Genomic DNA, 19,418 nt, shown 5'->3' on the forward strand with positions numbered 1-19,418 from the left:
AATCGACAGATAAATGTCCTAGCCATTTGGGAACGTTATCTGTACGTTTGCTAATAATTGCTATACTATATCATACCTTATTCAATTGGTTTTAAAAAGTCTTTTGTTTTAGTTTTGCTTTCCGCTTCGTATGAACAAAAATCATGTTCTCGGTGAGTATGCTTTTCACGCTAGAACTGATTGTCCTTCTCGTCTTGTAATGCTGCATTAAAGCATCGTGGATTAGAGCTCGGAATTCAGTTGTGGCATACGATATGCAACTGGACAAATCACATACGCAACCGGTACGTACACTAATCCTCCCTCGGGTGGGTGGGTTCAGCGAACACAATCAGGTAAGTGTCGACGATCAGCCATCGGTGGTGGTGATGGTATCAACTTTCACGTCCTGGCAACTTGGGCGACTTTTTCGTCCAGGACGCCGGGAGTGCAAGCGGACAGTCGTACTGGAGCGGGATGGGACCGCGTACATTGCGCTCAAAGTACCGGAATCCGAAGTACCACCATTCACGTCCAATATAATTATTACCATTTTGCTGGAAGAGATAAAGAATAAAAGCAATTTAGTTAAATACGGTATTGGAAAAGTGAATATATGAAATATTAAACTTCATGCATACCTTTAAAAGTAAGCTGTTGTTGGCAAGTGTGTGATAGGTCCAGAAAAGCCGCGTCGTTGCGTAGTACGCTATTAGCACATCAACTGTATAATGACCGTGTGCAACGAGCACCATCACAACACCGGTCGCACTGGCCATCCAATAGATCCAATGTATCGGCCAGAAGCGTTTGGGTGAATCTGTACGGACGGAGATAGATACAAATATTTGCTTAACAACAGAAACAAACGCGATGAATCCACAATACTTACATTCGGATATCACTAAATAACCCAGCACTAGCGTCACTGTATGGCCACTGTAGATGTAATCACCGCAGTAGATCTGCTTCCCGTTGATCGACAGACCCATGCCGGAGATTAGCTGAAACGCTCGCTTCACGATCACTCCCGCACTGCTCGCATTCGACTTCGGGCTGCAGTAGTACGTCCGGCTGGACACGGGCAGCACTGTGACGTACATCGTAACCGACCGCATCATGTACAGCACCGACAGGAGCAGAAACACACGCCGCATCACGATGAACCGGTGCTTGTGGAAGGTGATCAGCAGTACGCACGAGTTCACCACCACCATGATCAGTATTTCGCTCACATCGAGCGCCCAGTCCTGGGCCTGCACCCGGTCTAGAAATGCATCCGGCAGCGGTTCGTGCGTATCCCGATCCGGCACACGGTCGTGCACGAGCGACAGTGACACGGTGGCGATGAAAAAGTTAAGTGCCAGAAAGAGTAACGCTAGGAGCGTTTTGCCAATTTCCTTCGGGTAACGCTGCTGATCGTCGCGCAACGGTGACGGTGTGTCGATCTTGATCATAACCGCATCGCTCGATGGACTGCCGGTGTCGGACGGTGGCGGTTGGTTCTGCTGGTGGTATGGTGAACCTGGGTGTGCGTACGCGGACTGATGGCTGGTAGCATTTGGGCTGTTGTAATCGTACGAGTCAGGCACTTCCTGGAAGAACATAAGCAAGCGATAAAAAAGGTTAGTTTCCTTGTCAGACATTTACAAGTATCTTTTTTATTCCATTTTGTTTCGCTATCCACTATTTTTGGATTTCCTTGTGTCCGGGAAATTGCATTACCTTGGCAAAATATTCCACAGGAAATGCACATTTCATGTCCCACCTAATCTTATCTTGTGGCGCACATCCCTAGTTGTCGCCATGCAATCAAACAATGAATGAATGGCATCGATTTTTTTTTCTTCGTTTACTTCTCTTGTACAGCTTTTAATCAGTGTTCCCCAAACAGGACGTTACATTAAATACGTCTTCTTCACTTGGTGGGAGTGTATCAACGCCTCCGCTTGTAATGGAAAATGTAAAACAAATATTGTAAAAGGTATTTTGGGGAGCGGTTCCAAAGGCATCTAATCGAAGTTTTGTTTGCCCTGTTGTTGCTGTTTGCCGTGGTTAGCTAAGATAACAATCGTAAAAGAGAAGCAGGCAATTGTGCACGTTGAAGTACTTCAGATACATGCTTATTATGCATAGTTGTTCCGTGACGATCGTTTCTACTTGAAGTATAAATAGAACCAGTGCTGTAAATAATAAATAATCTACTTAATCTATTCTCATTTACCATTTTATGCCAGCAGGTCAGGTCTTAGAAAATAAATTGAATTAAAACACCAGAACCTTCGTGTCGACAACTTCATATAGATATCCTAATGAAATACCGTGTTTATATCGATTGATAAAAATTGGACTCTCTCAATCGACTCGACGTCCTCAATTTTTCCTGAATAATTGAGAATTCCTTGGTTCGTTGCATGACACTTCCATACCGGAGGTTGTAGCGTTACTTCACCAACAAGATATCACGTATTCCATATTCCGTAAGATGGAATATCTTAGCATTCTTAAATCCATCAGATAGCGTTCTTTTATCATAACCAGAGTTTTGTCGACAAAGCTATTACCAATCTTATCGTCATTTATCCTGTAATCCTGCTGACTGGCTCGTGGTTAATTCCAACGGCCTCTTCAGTTGCGTATGAATGACTCCCATATTCTGAACGGAAAGATTAACTCATGGCTCACAAAGCACTGCTATGAGTCAGCAGAGATCATACGATTTAGACACTGCTGAAAGCAGACCATCTTCAACTCCTTCCTTCTGTATATAATCTCGCACAACGGTAAGATATCCGAATCATATGATTTAGGCGCGTAGATTCTTTTTTCTTCTATTAAAATTGTGTCTGACGCCAGTTAGAAATCGCTACAGAAAATATAGCCAATCGGTGGTAAGATAATGTAATATTGGACATACAGTGAAGTTATTCGTCGATTGATCGATGAGCACATTGCAAACACAGACTAGTTCCTGCACAACTCGTGCTGCGATTAGATTGTGTAGACATGATTTTGATAACTGATATATCAAACATATCTATTTATCATATTACACTGTTTTCCAACAAAAGAACCAGCAAACTTGTTATTGATGGGTCGTTGAAACACGATCACTTCGGTAATCATAGGAAAGTTCGATGTCGCAAGATATTACAGCTCTTATTTACGGTTCGTGGCAGCTTACAGCGGGTGTCCTGTTACTCGTTTCTCGATGTGCACTTTCATCTGTGACTGTGTGGCACAAGTGATCATAACGTATCACCTTCAGAATGACTGTCCATTACAGAAATGATCGTGTACACACGGGTCATTTTTACAGAGCGATAGAGGAAAAAACAAGATGCGATTGCGAATGGCGACCCCCAGTGGCGTCAGCAGCCATGAAAAGGAACGCGAAAGAATAACTTTTTTCCTTATCAACCACTATTACAACACAGAAACATTCTTCGTTTTTTACTTGCGTCAAGTTACCAAGGTAGCTTTAATGTTTTGTTTTGTCACAAAGGCATATCCTTATTATCCTCTGTCGACAGGACACACCTAATGAAGCACATATTTAAAACCCCACACTTGCCTGGCACGGAAAGTAACTCCAAAGATACACACTGTACGTGGACGAAAGCTTTTGTATGATCTTGGTCGAGGGCCATGCCGCCTTCAGGATCACCTTCATTTTGTACGCAGCTAAAGAGACACAACAAACCACCGATGAGTCACATAAACGTTCTGCCGGTACACGCGCACCAGCGTTTCTTTACGGTGCACAGGAAATGGAAGGCGCACAACAACAAGATCGAGGTCGCGACTGGTACACCGGTAACTAACGAAACAGCCGACTCGACACAGCGCGCACAACGTACAATACGCACAACCGTTGCACTGTGCTGTTCTACTACAAATGATTCTCGCGCGCGAAGCGCTGCGGATTGTCGCGCTGTGTTAGGATGTGTTTGTGCCTGTATGATCGTCATCGTTGTCGTCATTGTGTCGAATCAGCAAAACGATCGCGTCTGTGGTGGGTGGGTGACTCGTTAGTTGAGTTCCCGTTCTTCTTCTTTTTTTTAGAAGGTCCTTATCAGATTACAGTGTGTGCTGAATAAGATTGTAGAAATGATTAAATGCAAAATTGTACCACATTATTCAACTCAGGTGTTTTGTCATAAATACATCATTAAGTAAAACAATTTGAGCAATGTTAGATTAAAACTTTTAATCACAATGCTACTAAAAAAAGCATTTACCAATAAAAAAACACACACACATATTGCAAAAAGTTCTGTATAAATCAAAACCGTCCCCAAGTGAGACATCTGACCTAACGTTGCTTATCCGTTGTTTATCCGTGCAGTTGTATTTAATTTTGCTTTATCGCTCCCCACAGCAGACGTTTATACAAATCATCATATACAACTGGCTAAGGTGCATACTGCGTGTCCAACCGAGGCAGTGACGTCCCGGCAACGCCTCTCCGGTAAGTCTCTAGTGAATTATGAAAAGGGTCTGGACATTTGCCGCAGTGCTGATGCAGCTGTCACAGGAGGACCCCGCCAAAGGTATGTATTCATGCGACGCGTGTACATATAGATAGCATCGCTATCAGAGCTTGATAAAATAATCTTGCTCTCCATCTACGGAACAGCGCACGTCAAGTACGGATGGTTATCGCGGAAAAGGGAAGTCAATTTTCGTACAAATTAGTAAGCAAAGATTGTCCAAGCTCATTCGGGGTTTTTGGGGGGGTCGCAACAGCGTTTCAAAGCTGCCACCGTACGAGCTGCTACAACGATAACATTCGAGACAAAATATCAGTAGCGTACAGGGTGTGTACCGTGAATTGCCATTGTAAATCGTACAAACCTGCTGCAACGGCTGCGATTTGAGCAATCCGTTTCTTCCTTGGCCGGTGGAATGTTCTATGTAGTGCTAGCAAAACATTACCTTTGTATATCTGCTGCTACACCTATGTGTACTTGCTTCAACGACCCACTTCAAAGTAACAGCTTGTAAGTAAACAAAATTATTATCACCATCCTCTGGCACTGGCATTCGCACATTGTTTGACTCTCTCGGGTTGGGTGCTGCACTTCAAATATCTGATTCAGCTTGCTCTTTCAAACGGTTGGACCTTGATTTGCTGATAAATATTTATTCGACATCTTTGATGGGACAAAACCCCGGTGGAGGGTGCTGTACGATCGGCAAGATTGGAGGAGTTCAGCTGGCCCCAGTAGGTTTAGATGTACAGCTTATTTTTGTGTGTGGAAAAAGAACGATCAGTCGACGACAGTGTGACGATAATAAAAAGAGCACCGACACCATTACGGGCGTAGTTCTTTTGGAATTTTCCATCACGCACGCATCATCAAACGATAAGCACTGTAAGCATCATCAGTCCCACCAGGTAGAGATACATCTAAATCAAACGAATAATCGCTTTATCCACTGTATCGGTGTTACTTATTCAGGACTAAACGTCACACAGAGATCGTGACCTTCCTAATGTGATGTTTAGACAGAGATGACAGCAAAAAAAAACAATAAAAAGGGGTCAACTCATTTCCTTCTGCTACACTGATGCGGGCAGATAAAAAAAAACGGAAACCATGAAGTACAACTAATTGATGGTAATGGTAGCGTATGACTTAGTTCATTAGTGAGGTACATTGACAATGGAATTCAAGCATGGGGGAATGGTTACAGAATATACTTATATCGCTACACCATAAAACGGCTCGAACATTGCCGGGGATTAAATAATTCATCCCATGTGTAGAGAAGTCGAAATCGACCTATTCGACACGATACGGTTGTGTAAATGAAGTTTTTCAACCTGCTTCACATAGCTTTGAATTATTCAAAAGCCTTAGAACCTTGTGCCGACTGGTACTAGAACCACTATCGCCTACGATCGAGAAGAGTGCTAGCGCAAGAATGCAAATAAAATGAAACAACTTTCGCCTCGCAATCAAATACGCTGGATTCTTTCAGTTGCGTTTTGCCAAAAAAGATGGGTGTGCTCGTGATGGACTTTTTACATGTCCGCACATCAAATTCCAAGGTATAAAAAAGACCCATCTCCTTATCATCTCGCCAACTTTGTGATGATAATGTTCTACTGCCCAACAGGAAAGATGGCGCGTAGGGTTTTATTTTGATTGACGCTACCAACCACTCAATAGTCAAGTCATCCATCTTCTAGCCTTCAGATTCAGATTGGTGTTACACACCACACATACTGCGGGCTCGTGTACCTGACCAAGCCGACGAGAGTACACGAGTACCGAGCTGTGTGGAAGCTGTGCCTACCGAGATAATGATGATGCTGAATTTGATCACTCAAACTGGCCTTGGACAGTTGGACGACGACGATGGTAAACGATGATGACAATAGCAGAGACAGTGTACTACTTGTCACTCATCATGCTACAGTGCATGTGCGATCACCTCTAACTCTATCTGACTGACTTATCACCTGCGAACGACGAAGAACTTTCGTGTGAACAGCACATTTGTGGCGGTAATGTTATTGTGTATCAAAGGTTCATGTCTAAATTGATCAATTGCTTGATATTGTAATGGGTTTTGTGGTCGGCATTGAAGAGCGAATAAAGAAAAAAAGCACAAGTTGACACATTTCATTAACACCGAAGCGCAGAACACAAAGAGTCCCCACCAATCGCCCACAACGCACTATGTACTGTCTTCATTCAACCGCTTCAAGTGTTTACGTCCATAAGTACCATTAAAAGAAGAGTACAAAAATGCAACGAGTAATGTGTGCACATTTGCATTTGCGTCCGCTTCCGTCCTGCCACCGAAATCGGTATCTAATACAGCTAATAAATTATTCACCCTCCGTGCTTCTCGAGCACCGAAACCGGCGGGACAAACCACATAGCTTCCGTTCTCGCTTGTACACTCGGCTGATATAGCAATCAATCGCTATCTACCATCGGGAATCGGGTTGCTTTCTGGCAGAATGAAACGATTTGTCTTCATGCCGATAGGAGCGAGCAACTGGGCAAACGGGGTTGGGACAAATGGGGAGACACGCTTGCATTTGGGGTAATCGGTCGCGTCAATACTTCAACACTCTGGCGGCCTTCACACAACACACCGCTCCGGACAGCTGGGCCCGTTTGTCGACCACCGCACGCATTTAATCTGTGCCGGGCGATCGATATTTATATTCGCAACGATCCGCGCAGTGCAAACGAATTGCTAATTTCCGCACTCATCGGTGTCCGCGAACGTCAGTCGCAATCGCCGGCGAGCTCCACGGTGCACTACACGGTCAGCTGTGTGTGCTTACGACGTTAAAATCCATCAGTAAACACCGCGTACGTAGGACTGATCGCGATCACTCACCGTTTCGAAGGGACGGGTCTATAAATAATTATAAAGCAAACCAACCCAGCGTCAACAGAGATACCACCGTTAAACGTCCCGTACCGACCCATCAATGGTGCATTCAGTTGCAATGCGTCGATCGTGTGATCGCTTGGGAGCTGCAGTGAAACACAACAAAAGAGCTGCCACAGAGCTTGAAAGTTCCAGGTTCAACATCGCCGAACGAACCGGGAGTTGGGGAAGACACTCGTCTAAGATCCAGTATTTGCCAACCCCGGCAATATTAATCAGCTTCAATTGACTCCCAATAACAATTGGTTACTCGCGCTGACTGCACATAAATCTTCCGCTTGATAGAAAACTCGAAAGACTGTCCCAAACGGTGGATAAGAGGCAAAACAAACCAATAACTGATACTGAATTCGTTGTTTTATACCGGTAGGCTGCAAACAAACAGCAGACATCTGCTGCATTTATGCTGTATGAATGGAAGAACGCGTTTGAGTGGGAAAAATTCCGTTGCACAACCTCGCGACACCGTTGATTATCATATTGACGATGGAGAGATCATATAGCCAAGGCCGCTCAGACGACGCCGTACTCTTCGTCTATCGCTGGAGTGCTTTCCAATGCGCATACACACGCGTAGTATGTACCTTTATTGCCATACAAAAGAGATATTGTGCTAACTTGGTTCAAGTACACCTCTTGGTCTAAGTGGTTACACAGTGGGACTTGTTGGATGTACTCACTGGGCCACTAAGCCAGAGGTTGTCAAAGTGAGATTCTTTAAAATTCCTCTACTTCGTTAGTCCAGAGTTCCAAGAATTAAAATTACTTTTGTAGACAAATGTTTCCCAACAAATGTTTTCCAACTCTCTTTCTGTGCATAGTATTTCTAAGTTATAAAACAAATTAAAGAACTTTTAAAAGCGGATATTCAAGAACTATTCACAAAATGATCTAAAACTTAGATAAAACAACAGCAACTGCTTGAAGATTATATGATATTCCGAAATATTATGTGTTTTTTCGATGATCTTCACTTCGTATCATGCAATTGTTTGATGTCCACTGCACTACCGCACACATATTGACAACCAGTAGTGCAACGCTAGTCTGTTGCGAAAAGGAACAATGCTGTCGACAAGTATTTGCATCCGAAGCGGTGTAAATTGCCATTCAGTAGGTTTTTTTCTAATCATTTAGCACGTGTTTAGCAGCAGCAGTTGCATTGTTGCTAAAATCTGAAGAGTCTGGAGGGCGCTTGATGATTAGGGTCGCCGGCGAGGTGGTGTGTGCTAATGGGATGTGCTCACTAAAGCCTGTATCTAATGACGTTTTAGCAATTAACAGTGTATCAAGCAACATAATTAATAGGAACTGGACATATTTTTAGAAATGGAAAGTATAGTGTTAAAAACGAATGAAATAGAATAAATAAATGTAAGGACATTGGATATACTTAATTGCATCTCGCATCACTGAGAGATGCAGCCGAACTCGCACTGTAAACTTCGATCTCTACCTTCAATGTCTCAGAATTTGAAAGCCGGTCGATTAATGCTGATTAACCACAAAATAAAGCGCAATCGAACTGGTTTTATATTACCTCCAACAAGCAACGATCCCATTCGACATCTTTTCGTCTCGCAACCAACCTGAAGTTTCTTGATCAGAACGTGAATCACCGTAAATCAATGTTTGTTTCATCTGGTTTACTTTGAAGAAAACAAAACCGAAAACAACTGTATGATGAAGGTATCATCCAAAACGAACACATCTCCGTGGATGTGTTTTGTTGCTACAGTTTCTTAACGAAACAAAATAAACAAATAAATCTGCCAACACCAACACCCAAACGGCAGGCGATAGCAGTCGGTTGGCGTAGTGTTCATGAGGTGAACGGTTTTTAGTTTCCCCTTCGATTTGTGTGGCTTCCGGGACGGGGGAGGAATTCAGCTGACTGTAACAACTACCCCCCTCATGGCTACCAATACTAGCCACAGCTATAAGGCACCCGTGGAAAACATGCGTCGTCAGCAGCTCGCGGCTGCCCATAACAACACATCCCCAACAAGTCCATTCATCCGTATTCTGGTGCAGCTCATTGAAAGCCGGCGGGGTTTGACATAATTTCTAACGGCGCAATTTTCCACAATGTAATATAAAGAAACCTTGCTGCGGTTGACGGTGCGCAACTCGATACCTTTTTCATTTATTTTGACCCATTAATGGGACGATCGTCTCAGTCAGATGTCGTCCAAAGGGTACAACCCACCAGCAATATCCGCCATCCACTTGTGTGCAACTGCTTATTTATGATTCTAAACGAAAGTCTCGCCATGTTTTCGAAACATTCTCTATCGGGTTATTTTTAGTGGTACTCCATTCTATAGTCGATGCGATCGGTCCCGTCCGACGATCTGATCTGAAGTGATCTCTCTAGCGGTGGATGTCAAATTACCACTTTCAGGCGCACGCCAACACTTCGCGTAGAATCGAAGCAAAATAGCACGCTGAATGGAACGGTCGAGAAATAGAACGTGGCTATGGATGCCGCCGGTACCTTGCGTCACATGGTCCGCGGACAGTAACGTTAAGCACTCCCCACCCTCCTACTTACTTCATAGTGCAGCTTGCGGAATGTTGAACAGTTGCTGTATAGTTTGTCGTACACGGCCCTCAAGGTGCCTCCTCCCGGCTTTGCTTTCGGTGCGTAGTATGACATCGTTGGGCGAAGGAGGAAACACACTCACACAACCAACACGCACTTGCACACAGGCAGTCCACGCAGCGGTCACAATTTTTTTTTCTTACCAAACCACACCAGACACCAGACGCGACGAAACGGTCTAATAATGGTAAAGAGGCCCTTCCTATCCCTCTTTTGCTTTTTAAGGTCGTTCGATGGCAGAAGGGATAGATATGCTTTAATTTCTAGGCTGGCCAACCCAATTCCACACACTCACGCACAACAACAACGCTCACTGTCAGACAAGGCGGAAGAAGAGCCTCCTCAAAATGTGCGTCTTTTGCCTTGAACGCCGAATTAGATTTGTCCAAGGATATATTATTCCGGTTTTTCTTGTCGCTGCTGCTCACTACACACGGTCAACCTAACAGCGATGATTAACCCGCGCACGATCACGCTTATCGGGGCAACATTGTAGAGCTGGCAAAGATTCACAACTGGTTGTCACGAGGTAAACACCGCCGCAGCGTCACCAATGTTCTTCCGGGCCAATTATGAATGCGTGCGGCGTGGTGCGTATGTTGCTGGGTCTTCAGACAAGGTTCACCATAACTGCACATCCATGCACCAACCGTAAGTTCATTGTACGCACTCACCGTACCACCCTTCTGTTTGGGAGAAATGCAACGCCTGAATGCTGAGACACCCTTGGCACGGTCGGACGCGCCACTGAATGCAGCGAGCGAACGTGGATGCTCTTTTACCTCGACGGCATTATAGAACCGTACTATTGTTTTCTTATCACACACTCATTCGCTTTCCGATTTGCTTTTATCAACCCACCCCATTTAGAGGGTGGCGAGGATGGGGGATGAAAGTTTAATTCCTTCTGACAGACAGATGATCGCGGTAGGTACATGCGTACCGTTCCGTTTGTTGCAGTATTGATTGACTTTATCGCAGACACAACAAAGCAAACGATGTTACAATGCTCGCACCGCTTTTCCGCTTACTGTACATCAACAGATTCAAACAAACAAATTGCACTCTCTCGCACACACTCCGGCCACTTGGATTCCCTTTTGGTGCGTACCACAACCGTACACACTAAAGTGGATGGAAAATCACGTACGCGATCGCGCTGGTACTGATGTGCGTTGGAAGATCGAACGGTCGGTGCAGTGGCGCTCTCGAGCGCATAGGAAATGCCGCGGAGCCGGCGACTCGGCGAGTTCGAAGAACAACCTTCAAGTAATACGCCGCGGCAACCAAACAATAGAGGGTACGCAGTCCCGGACGCTCTCTTTACAACTGTTAGGGGAAGATAGGGCCAAGATGACCAACTCGAAACTTGCGCTTTAAATCTATATTATATGAAGGAGTTTCTGATTGGTTGTTCTCTGTAATCGAATACTTCACATGTCAAACTCCACTCCATTACACCATTCTCACTGTTGGAATTTTCCAAGAGCAAAATCTTTATGCTTTTTCGCTCTTTCTAATTAACTATTAAAACTAGTGGCCAAAACGAAATACGAAGGGCTCCCTTTCAACAACAAACCTACGAAAACGAGAAAGCATGATGATTTTACTCACACCTAGAGCGAAAAGGATACGCCACACATTGGTGCGATTGGTTCGACGATTGTCCTAACTAACTTCGACATATGAAGAGAAACAGTACCACAATGATCCATAAAGGACAATGTAATATAATGAACTGTAATTTCATTTTATTATATTTTAAATAGTTGAAAGATTGATTTTCATACAGATATTGCTTTTAGTAATCGTAGCTGCAAGTAAAACCTTCTTTAATCATTTTCAAAAGAGTGTTTTTAGAGGCTTTAGAGTGTATCTAAAGCTTTCGAAACATAATTTCCAGGATTTTTTATGTAACAGAATTTATTTAATATTTATTTATTATTCTATAGCTTAATGTCATATTTTAAAAAATAACTACGTGAGGTGTTCAGCGTCTTGCTCCTTGAAAACCCTCCCGTTTTAACTCCGTTAAAATAAAATACCTTCACGGTGGTATTTTGCCCTTTGGTCCCGTACAACTATTTTTCCGCTCCCAGCTGGTTTATGTTCGCTATAACGTGCCACCACTCACGGTACTCGCGAGAAGCAAACGAACCATTGCGATGTGGCCCTTTAGCGCGTTGGATTACCCCGCGATCAGACACTTGTTGGGATTCTTCCATGCAAGGGTGCAAGGGTGTCAAACTCATAGGAAAATTGCGTTTTGTTTAGGGTTGTTTCTACAAAAGACCTACTTCTTCGTTAAATTCCAACGTTTTTAAAAAGCTTTTGGACCAGCTTTGCAATAGCATGTAGAATTGGTCAAGTTTGACACCCTTGGCGGCCAAACTGGTAAACAAACGCATTTTTCTTATTCTCTCACTCTTGCGTACTGAATTGTAATTTATAAATCTATGTAATTCTTAGCAAAAAAACATTTATAAATTTGCATATCGATTCAGTGCTTTTAAATTCAGCATTAAAGTAAGTAATTTAACTAACTCGTGTATGTTATTAACGTAATATTTTCTTTCCTTCATCCACCGTTTTCCCTCTCAAACCAACAACAGGTTTGTTTGATGTTGTTGCGTATCATTTTTCCAACTTTCTCTCACATTGCGCACCAAAACGACGCGGCTTGTTCACGGCGATCTTTCGAGAGTTTCTCGCCGACCGACCGATTTCCGGGGTCGGTTGTTGCAAAGCACCGAGAGTCGTTGATGGTGTTGGTGGTAGTGTTGCTGATGTAAAACTATTTTTCAAGCATCTTTTGCTATTCATTAGATGCGTCAGCTAATCGCCACGATTGTGGACCAGAAGGGGGCGGGAAAAGGAAACCTCGCGCGAGTGCGAGAGTTTGTGCCCGCGGGCGGTGCAGCGACGATCGCGGAAGCAGTTGCACTACGCGTCTTTGAATGCACTCTTGAGTGGTTGAGTGAATACGATCGGGTTTTGGAATGTGATCTCTGGCTATATGCATACGTGAAGGAAATTAATGTGGAGTTCCTTTGCGCAGCAAATGCATCCACAATCGGTTCAATCAATAGTGTGTTTGCAACGAAACTGTTTTCACTAAATCACATCGACACTTCAAAAAACGTTTGTTTTACTTTTGCTGTAATATAAAATAATACATTTTAAAGTCCCTTTCGTGGCTGATGCAATAATCGTACCGGAAACATGGCATTGAAACTGGTTCCACAAACTTCTCGTACACCAACAGGGCGCCAAAAGACACGCTGAAATCCAATTACGCTTCAATCATTGGGCAATGTTCGCTTTTCCAGCCTTCAAGTTCCATTCCTACGCAGCATTACACAGAATAACACTACTCCGAATGAGTAAGCATCTGGCTAATACCAGCACATTCCTTTTGAAGCAATTGGAACATGGACATTTTCAGCCTTTCCCTGCACAGGAATAAAACTTGGTTGTGTACGTGAAAATCTAAACCATAGCACACAGGAACGATACTGTTGGTAGATAAATTATTCATAAATGTTTCAAAGTCAATGGACGGCGCGGAAAAGCCGGGGGTGTCTCGAACGACGGTAATTGAAAAATTGAAACCTCACACTATGGGTTGTTTACGCGACTAGTAATTACATTAAGCAGTAATTCAATGATGGTCTGGCCTTATCATTTTATATCAGTAGTTTTTCGTTTAAAAAGTGTTGGATAAATATTAAGGCACATGAAAATGTGGGGAACAAACATTTTGTTGGGGAAAATAATGCAACAAACCTGTCAACCTTTAACCCACTTGCAATTCTTCAATATGACCTACATAACTCGGTGATACGCCACCCTAAGTGACTCAATGTCTGCGAATTCACTAGAACGGTGTCATAGTGGAACGATGGAATGTGGTGCTAGTAACATTGGTAATTTCACCTCGAACAGACAAGATTGAGACAAGAACTCTTATGGACCGTCAGTGAGCGATTGTTATTATCAATGGAATGGAATGGCTAGTGTTGATTGAATCTATCCCATGTTCATGAAGTTGGATGCATTTTTTTTTAAACAAATGAATGACTCCATTCCTCAGTTAAGAAGATTCTTTGATCGCTAAAAGATCTTCAAAGATGGTTGATTCTTTTGCGAGCCTTATCTTGATTCAACTGTCTCTTAACTAGAGACTTATTTGATGTTTCCGCTAAACAATAACCTTTTCACAATGGCAAACATCTTCACCAACACTGTGGTTACACATCGAAATAAAATTAAGGCAAAACCAACAATCACTAATTCCAATCAATTAGCCAACAACCGGAAGCCGTTCATCCTGCGCAGTAAACAGGCAGCACTGGAACCATCCGCACCACAAAAGTGAAACCCACCGTACGAAAGATGAAAGGACGAGAACAGGAATGGCACGCGGTATTGCGGTATCCAACACATTCCCGTCCGGTTTTTCCTGAAGGAGTGCGAAAAGTAAATCGCCAAAGCGAGGAAAAAATGACACAGCGAGAAAATTGGATAGCGAACAGCGGAAGGAGAAAGGATATTTCACCATTACCGTCACGCACGGCATATCCGTTTTGCTTGCTTTGCTTTTCCCCGGTCTAGCTTCAACCCCGTCTGCGCCGTCCAGGGAGTGGACGTTGCGTTTTGTGTCCGCAGACAAAATAATTGTAGTGTCCCTTCCGTGCGCTTCACTGTGGTGGTCACTTCCTTGACCTAATTCACCGGTTTGGTTATAATGGGGTGTGCATGTGTGCGGTCGCCGGGAGCCGAACAATCATGCAATCCTTTCCGATATCCGTTTTTCCGCATCATAATCCTGGTTTTGTGGTCAATCGTGGTCAGCAGCGCGTACGCACGCGTTCGCTCTACAGGTTTTTCCACCCATTGTGCCCAGCACGACGATGACCCATTGACCGGCAAGCCCTGGCTACACACCCTTGTTGGCCCCCTCCCCGTTTCCCCACTGGCGAATGATGTGGATATCATTCGAATCATTCCCTGCGGGACACACACACACACACAGAGGTTTTGATGGTATCCTTTTTTTTACTGTTCCCACCCAGTCCGTGCCGCTGCGTGCTGCTACATGATTGATAGTGATAAAAAAGTAATATATTGTGACATTTCCGTAGATTGGCGCTCATGGGGTGAACAGATACCAGCAAATAAGTGAAAATCTTAACTAAAAAATATCAATACATATCATATAGATAAATTTAATGCGGTAAAAATATATGTCTAACTAACTGCTTTTCATGCAACTCACAATACACAATATTTTATGGGTCCCACCATTATTTTGTTTTTGTTTGAACTTCACTCTGTTTTTCACCTACATATTTCGACCTTATCTACTCTAGATGGTGATAAATCTTTATTTCCATTAGTGTCATCTAGATGGTGGTGCTTTTCTTTATAATCTTCCAGTACACTAAACGTTACTACAGTACTTTATCATATAACCGTTCTATGGGCAAATGACACACCTTAAGCAATTAGATCCTTTCAGCGGTAAGACCCATCATTGGAAGGCAACAGAGCTTTCTTTAGCCATGCTCGTACGATAAGCACATGATAACGCATTGGGAAAGTGTCATTAATGTGGTCCGCCCTGACTACGCCTAAGCCAGCGCCTCAACATAAATGAAATGGCTAGCCATACGGGGTGAAGAAATTATAATGTCTCACACAAAGTATGATTTAAGGCGGTCATCAAGGATTCATCCGTGACTTCTAACGACGTACATGCACCTGCCCGTTGAGTATACAGATTTTCTTCGACAGATACACTCCAGCGCCATAATGGGGCACCATGTTATACCGACAAGGGAAGGCAAATTTAGTAGCATTTACAATCTGTTTAAACGGGGAAAAGAGGAACGCATTTTCACCGGTCTGCACACGCCCCGTACCCATTGGTTTGGGTTGACCTTTAAGTCGTGGTTAACGGTTGGGGAACGGAACGGTTTAGTGGAAGACATGGTCCACGGCACAGTTTAACGGTGGCTTGCCCAATATCAGGGCAGTAATTTTTTTGTTTATTTCTTTCAATGGTCTCGTTTTGCTTCCGCTGTGAAAATGTTCCACTTCGATGCGCTTTCCATCTGTACGGTACATGTTCGAACTGAAAAACTGAACTAGAAAAAAAAGACACTACACAATCGTATGTGAATCTATTACAATTGTGTTTGAAAAGTTTGAATGTGCAACCAAGGTTAACAAACTGTTTTTTATTTATATTCAATAGAATTAAACAAATTACACTCTACCATTAAAAACTAAGCCTCAGAATTTAATAACAGATTATGGCATTCACTGACCTTACCCTATTAGTACGAAGAAAACATTAAAACCCACAGATAACGAACACATTCACGCTCAGTACGCAAGAGAACTGGGTGCAAAATTAATCCCCATTTACAAAGACCTGCGGGTCGATAAGAACGGTACGCAGTGCGAGGAGCTCCTCAGTAGCGGCTCGTCATACGTCGGTCTTATCATTTACGTCGAAATTACGACAGACGCCGGGAAGCTTACGATACTGACCTCGGTGGCGCTATTCCAACCCATCTCCGCGAAACCGGTGTTAGGTGATTCATCGTTCGAGCGGGTGATACTCTACCGTTTGGAGCTGTCAGCCAAGTCAATGAATCACCTTCGACCGATCATCTCCGACAGGGAGCGGAGTTAAATCATCAGCTAAAAGTGTGCATCACGCCAACATCCGAGAAGACAGGATCATCGTCGGTTTCGTAGAATTTGCGATACGACGTACGATCTAATGGGAGGAGTTTCTTGAATTTCGAACGATGATCGAACAATTCTAAACATATTTTTAAGTGTTTTGATTTAATTCCTATATTACAATACATGCATACTGTACGGAGAGTAGTTAATTTTGAGTAATCTCCCATACAATCTGTTTGAAAGGGAATTGCAACGATTAACCTTAATTAATGTGACACTATGAATAATTCAAAAACAACAAACATCAGTTCCGTGGCCAACACACATGTTGAAACGCAAACGCACACAAACCATTTCCCATTCATTTTGCAATCTTTTTTGTGGTGCAATTTTACATTCAAAACTGAAACGATCGAATAATCCACAACATGCTTGCATGAGACTATCAACACGTCTAACGATCAGCTCGCACCAACATTGAAAATTGGAAAAACGCTCAAGATCAACGTACGGCGTGCGATGGCAACTCTGTTGCAATTGCCTTTGTATCATTTATGGCGCCTTTTGGCATGGCCGCGTATTTGTCGTGTTTTTTTTTTTACTGGTGGTGGAAAAATGCCTCCTATCTCCATGTGGCATTGTTGTTCAATGAAAAACATCCGCCCCGATGTGGACCGCATGGCCTTCACCGTGGATATTTGGGAGGGGAAAGATTCCAGGAGGTCAACAACGACGAAAAACCTCAAGTGCCTTTACCTTGACCAACACCCAATCACCTCAGGCCATTCGAGCGAAACCATACCGCCGAAATTGTTCACACATTTGGCCAGATTGGACCCGAGAGGGTTTTTATTTGGAAGAAGAAAAAAACATGATTAACTCACGGAATCCAGTACTCAATCTGTTCGAATAAAATGTGCTATTTTTAGCTTAACATCTCCAAAAATCCCATTTCCCATTCAAATCCAGCATCAGCGCGATATTTATTTGTGTATCTTTCTCGTTCCACATGCCAAAGTCAGCTGTCGTAGAATTGCTATTACGTTTTTCTTGTGATCCCGTCGGTGTACGACGGTTCCTGCCGTGGGGCATGTTTATGAATGAAATGTTAAAAATAGTTCCCATCACTAGAAACCGGTTTGCCGAAGTCGTTTATAGGACAATTTGCTTACGCCTCACCCAGCTGCACTTTCCACCGCCCGGGTTTTTGCCCTGGGTGTAGATTATTCATTCATAACAACATCGCTTTGTTATGTGTGCGGAGCATAGGACATTCCGAGAATGTTGCGGGTGAAGTTACAAAAGCAATACCGGAAACGATGACGAGTTTAAAAGCATCCGGATCAATTTGGAATTGGAATATGTCCTTTCCGTGGTTTGGGATTTGTCGGTAAAGTGAGCGATGGACTATTATTAGCTATCGTCACACAATGAGACAGCATATCTAATAAAGGAAAAGGGAAATTAAGGAAATTACATTGAGGCCTTTAATAATAAAACTATTTGTGTGGAATATTTTTATAATCCCAATTCTTATAAAAAAAAACTACGTAAAATGACAACTGAATTGGTTTTTCTATCTTGCCTGTCCTGGAATTCTTGGTTTATGCAAGGGCTAAGAGGAAGTCTGGGGTATTTTTGTGCATAATGATCTCAACTAAATCACCCTTCGAAAAGCTGAGTCGATCGATCTATGCGATTCCATTGGCTGATGTGCTGCAATATTAAAACCTGCACCGTATTGTGTAACAAATGCTGGTTAGCAACCCTTCTCGTTTACAATGGTGCACTATTGCCCGTGCTTATCAAGGTGTGCTCATTTGGTGTGCCTGTGCAACGCACAATCAGAAGTGCCTTCGAAAGCAAACAAAGGCACACACCTTCGGTGCAATACAGCGAAGTAGTTTGGCAAAATATTTAGCACTAAAATATAAGGTAAATAAATAAATAAATACGAGGATAGAACGGTTTTCAATTCGCATACTCACCATTACGACCGTGGAAACATCCAAAACTGAACCGTTCTTCTTGCTTCCTCTGGTGTTAATTTCCATTTTGATGATTAATTATTTGCTATTTTCTTTGTCGTTTCACTTGTATGTGGTGGGTTTGTTTTTTTGTTAATAAATTCTTCTATTAGTTCGGCTTCGCTGACGCACCCCCTCTCGGCGCTAGACAGGCTTTCCTTTGGGACTAGGATGACGACACACCTGTGTACACAAGCAAACCAGCAAACGAATACGTACTACCTCTTTAGGCACTTTTTTCCTTGGCTCAAACGCAACTTTTTAAGCTAGTGATCAACTTTTTTTACCTCCGAACGCCATGTATGATTCACATTTACGCTTATTATAGAACACTTAGCAGCTTGTACATTTCGGCGAACAAGTAGCCATAATGATCATGCGATCTTCTAAGCACTTGGGCGATAACATACGTATCATTCACGACACGATTATTTCGAACGAAGCACAACACACTGCACTGTTCAACAACGAAAAATAAACCTCCGGTGTTGCATAAAACTTCACAGGAAAACGCTTTTTACAATATATGGTTCTACAAACCGACACAAAACCGTGTTGGCGGGAATAAGAAATGCAACAAAATTGCGGCACACTTTGGCTGCTCGCAACCGGTGCCAGCTACTTTTCGATTTTGACTGAACGTAAACAACGACCGCGTGCACTGGCGCAGCCGTTGCCTCTCGAAC

At 43.2% G+C, this 19,418-nt stretch overlaps 1 protein-coding gene across 3 annotated transcripts; it reads right to left on the bottom strand.

Moving 5' to 3' along the window:
* Nucleotides 1-89: 89 nt before the first annotated feature.
* LOC128300894 (phosphatidylcholine:ceramide cholinephosphotransferase 1-like) lies at nt 90-19,349 on the bottom strand. Of its 3 annotated transcripts, none has more exons than XM_053037141.1 (4): nt 18,694-19,349; nt 872-1,574; nt 621-799; nt 90-536 (listed from the first exon to the last, which is right to left on the bottom strand). In XM_053037141.1, the coding sequence occupies exons 1-4, from the start codon at nt 18,757-18,759 to the stop codon at nt 375-377; spliced, it is 1,110 nt and encodes a 369-aa protein (XP_052893101.1). In that variant the 5' UTR covers nt 18,760-19,349; the 3' UTR covers nt 90-374. The 3 variants fall into 3 exon arrangements, with proteins under 3 accessions (XP_052893101.1, XP_052893098.1, XP_052893099.1); XM_053037138.1 differs by lacking the exon at nt 18,694-19,349 and adding an exon at nt 9,956-10,855; XM_053037139.1 differs by lacking the exon at nt 18,694-19,349 and adding an exon at nt 3,554-3,861.
* Between the last annotated feature and the right edge of the window lie 69 nt (nt 19,350-19,418).

This window comes from Anopheles moucheti, chromosome 3 (genome assembly GCF_943734755.1).
Source record: "Anopheles moucheti chromosome 3, idAnoMoucSN_F20_07, whole genome shotgun sequence".
In the NCBI taxonomy this organism is placed as follows: domain Eukaryota; kingdom Metazoa; phylum Arthropoda; class Insecta; order Diptera; family Culicidae; genus Anopheles; species Anopheles moucheti.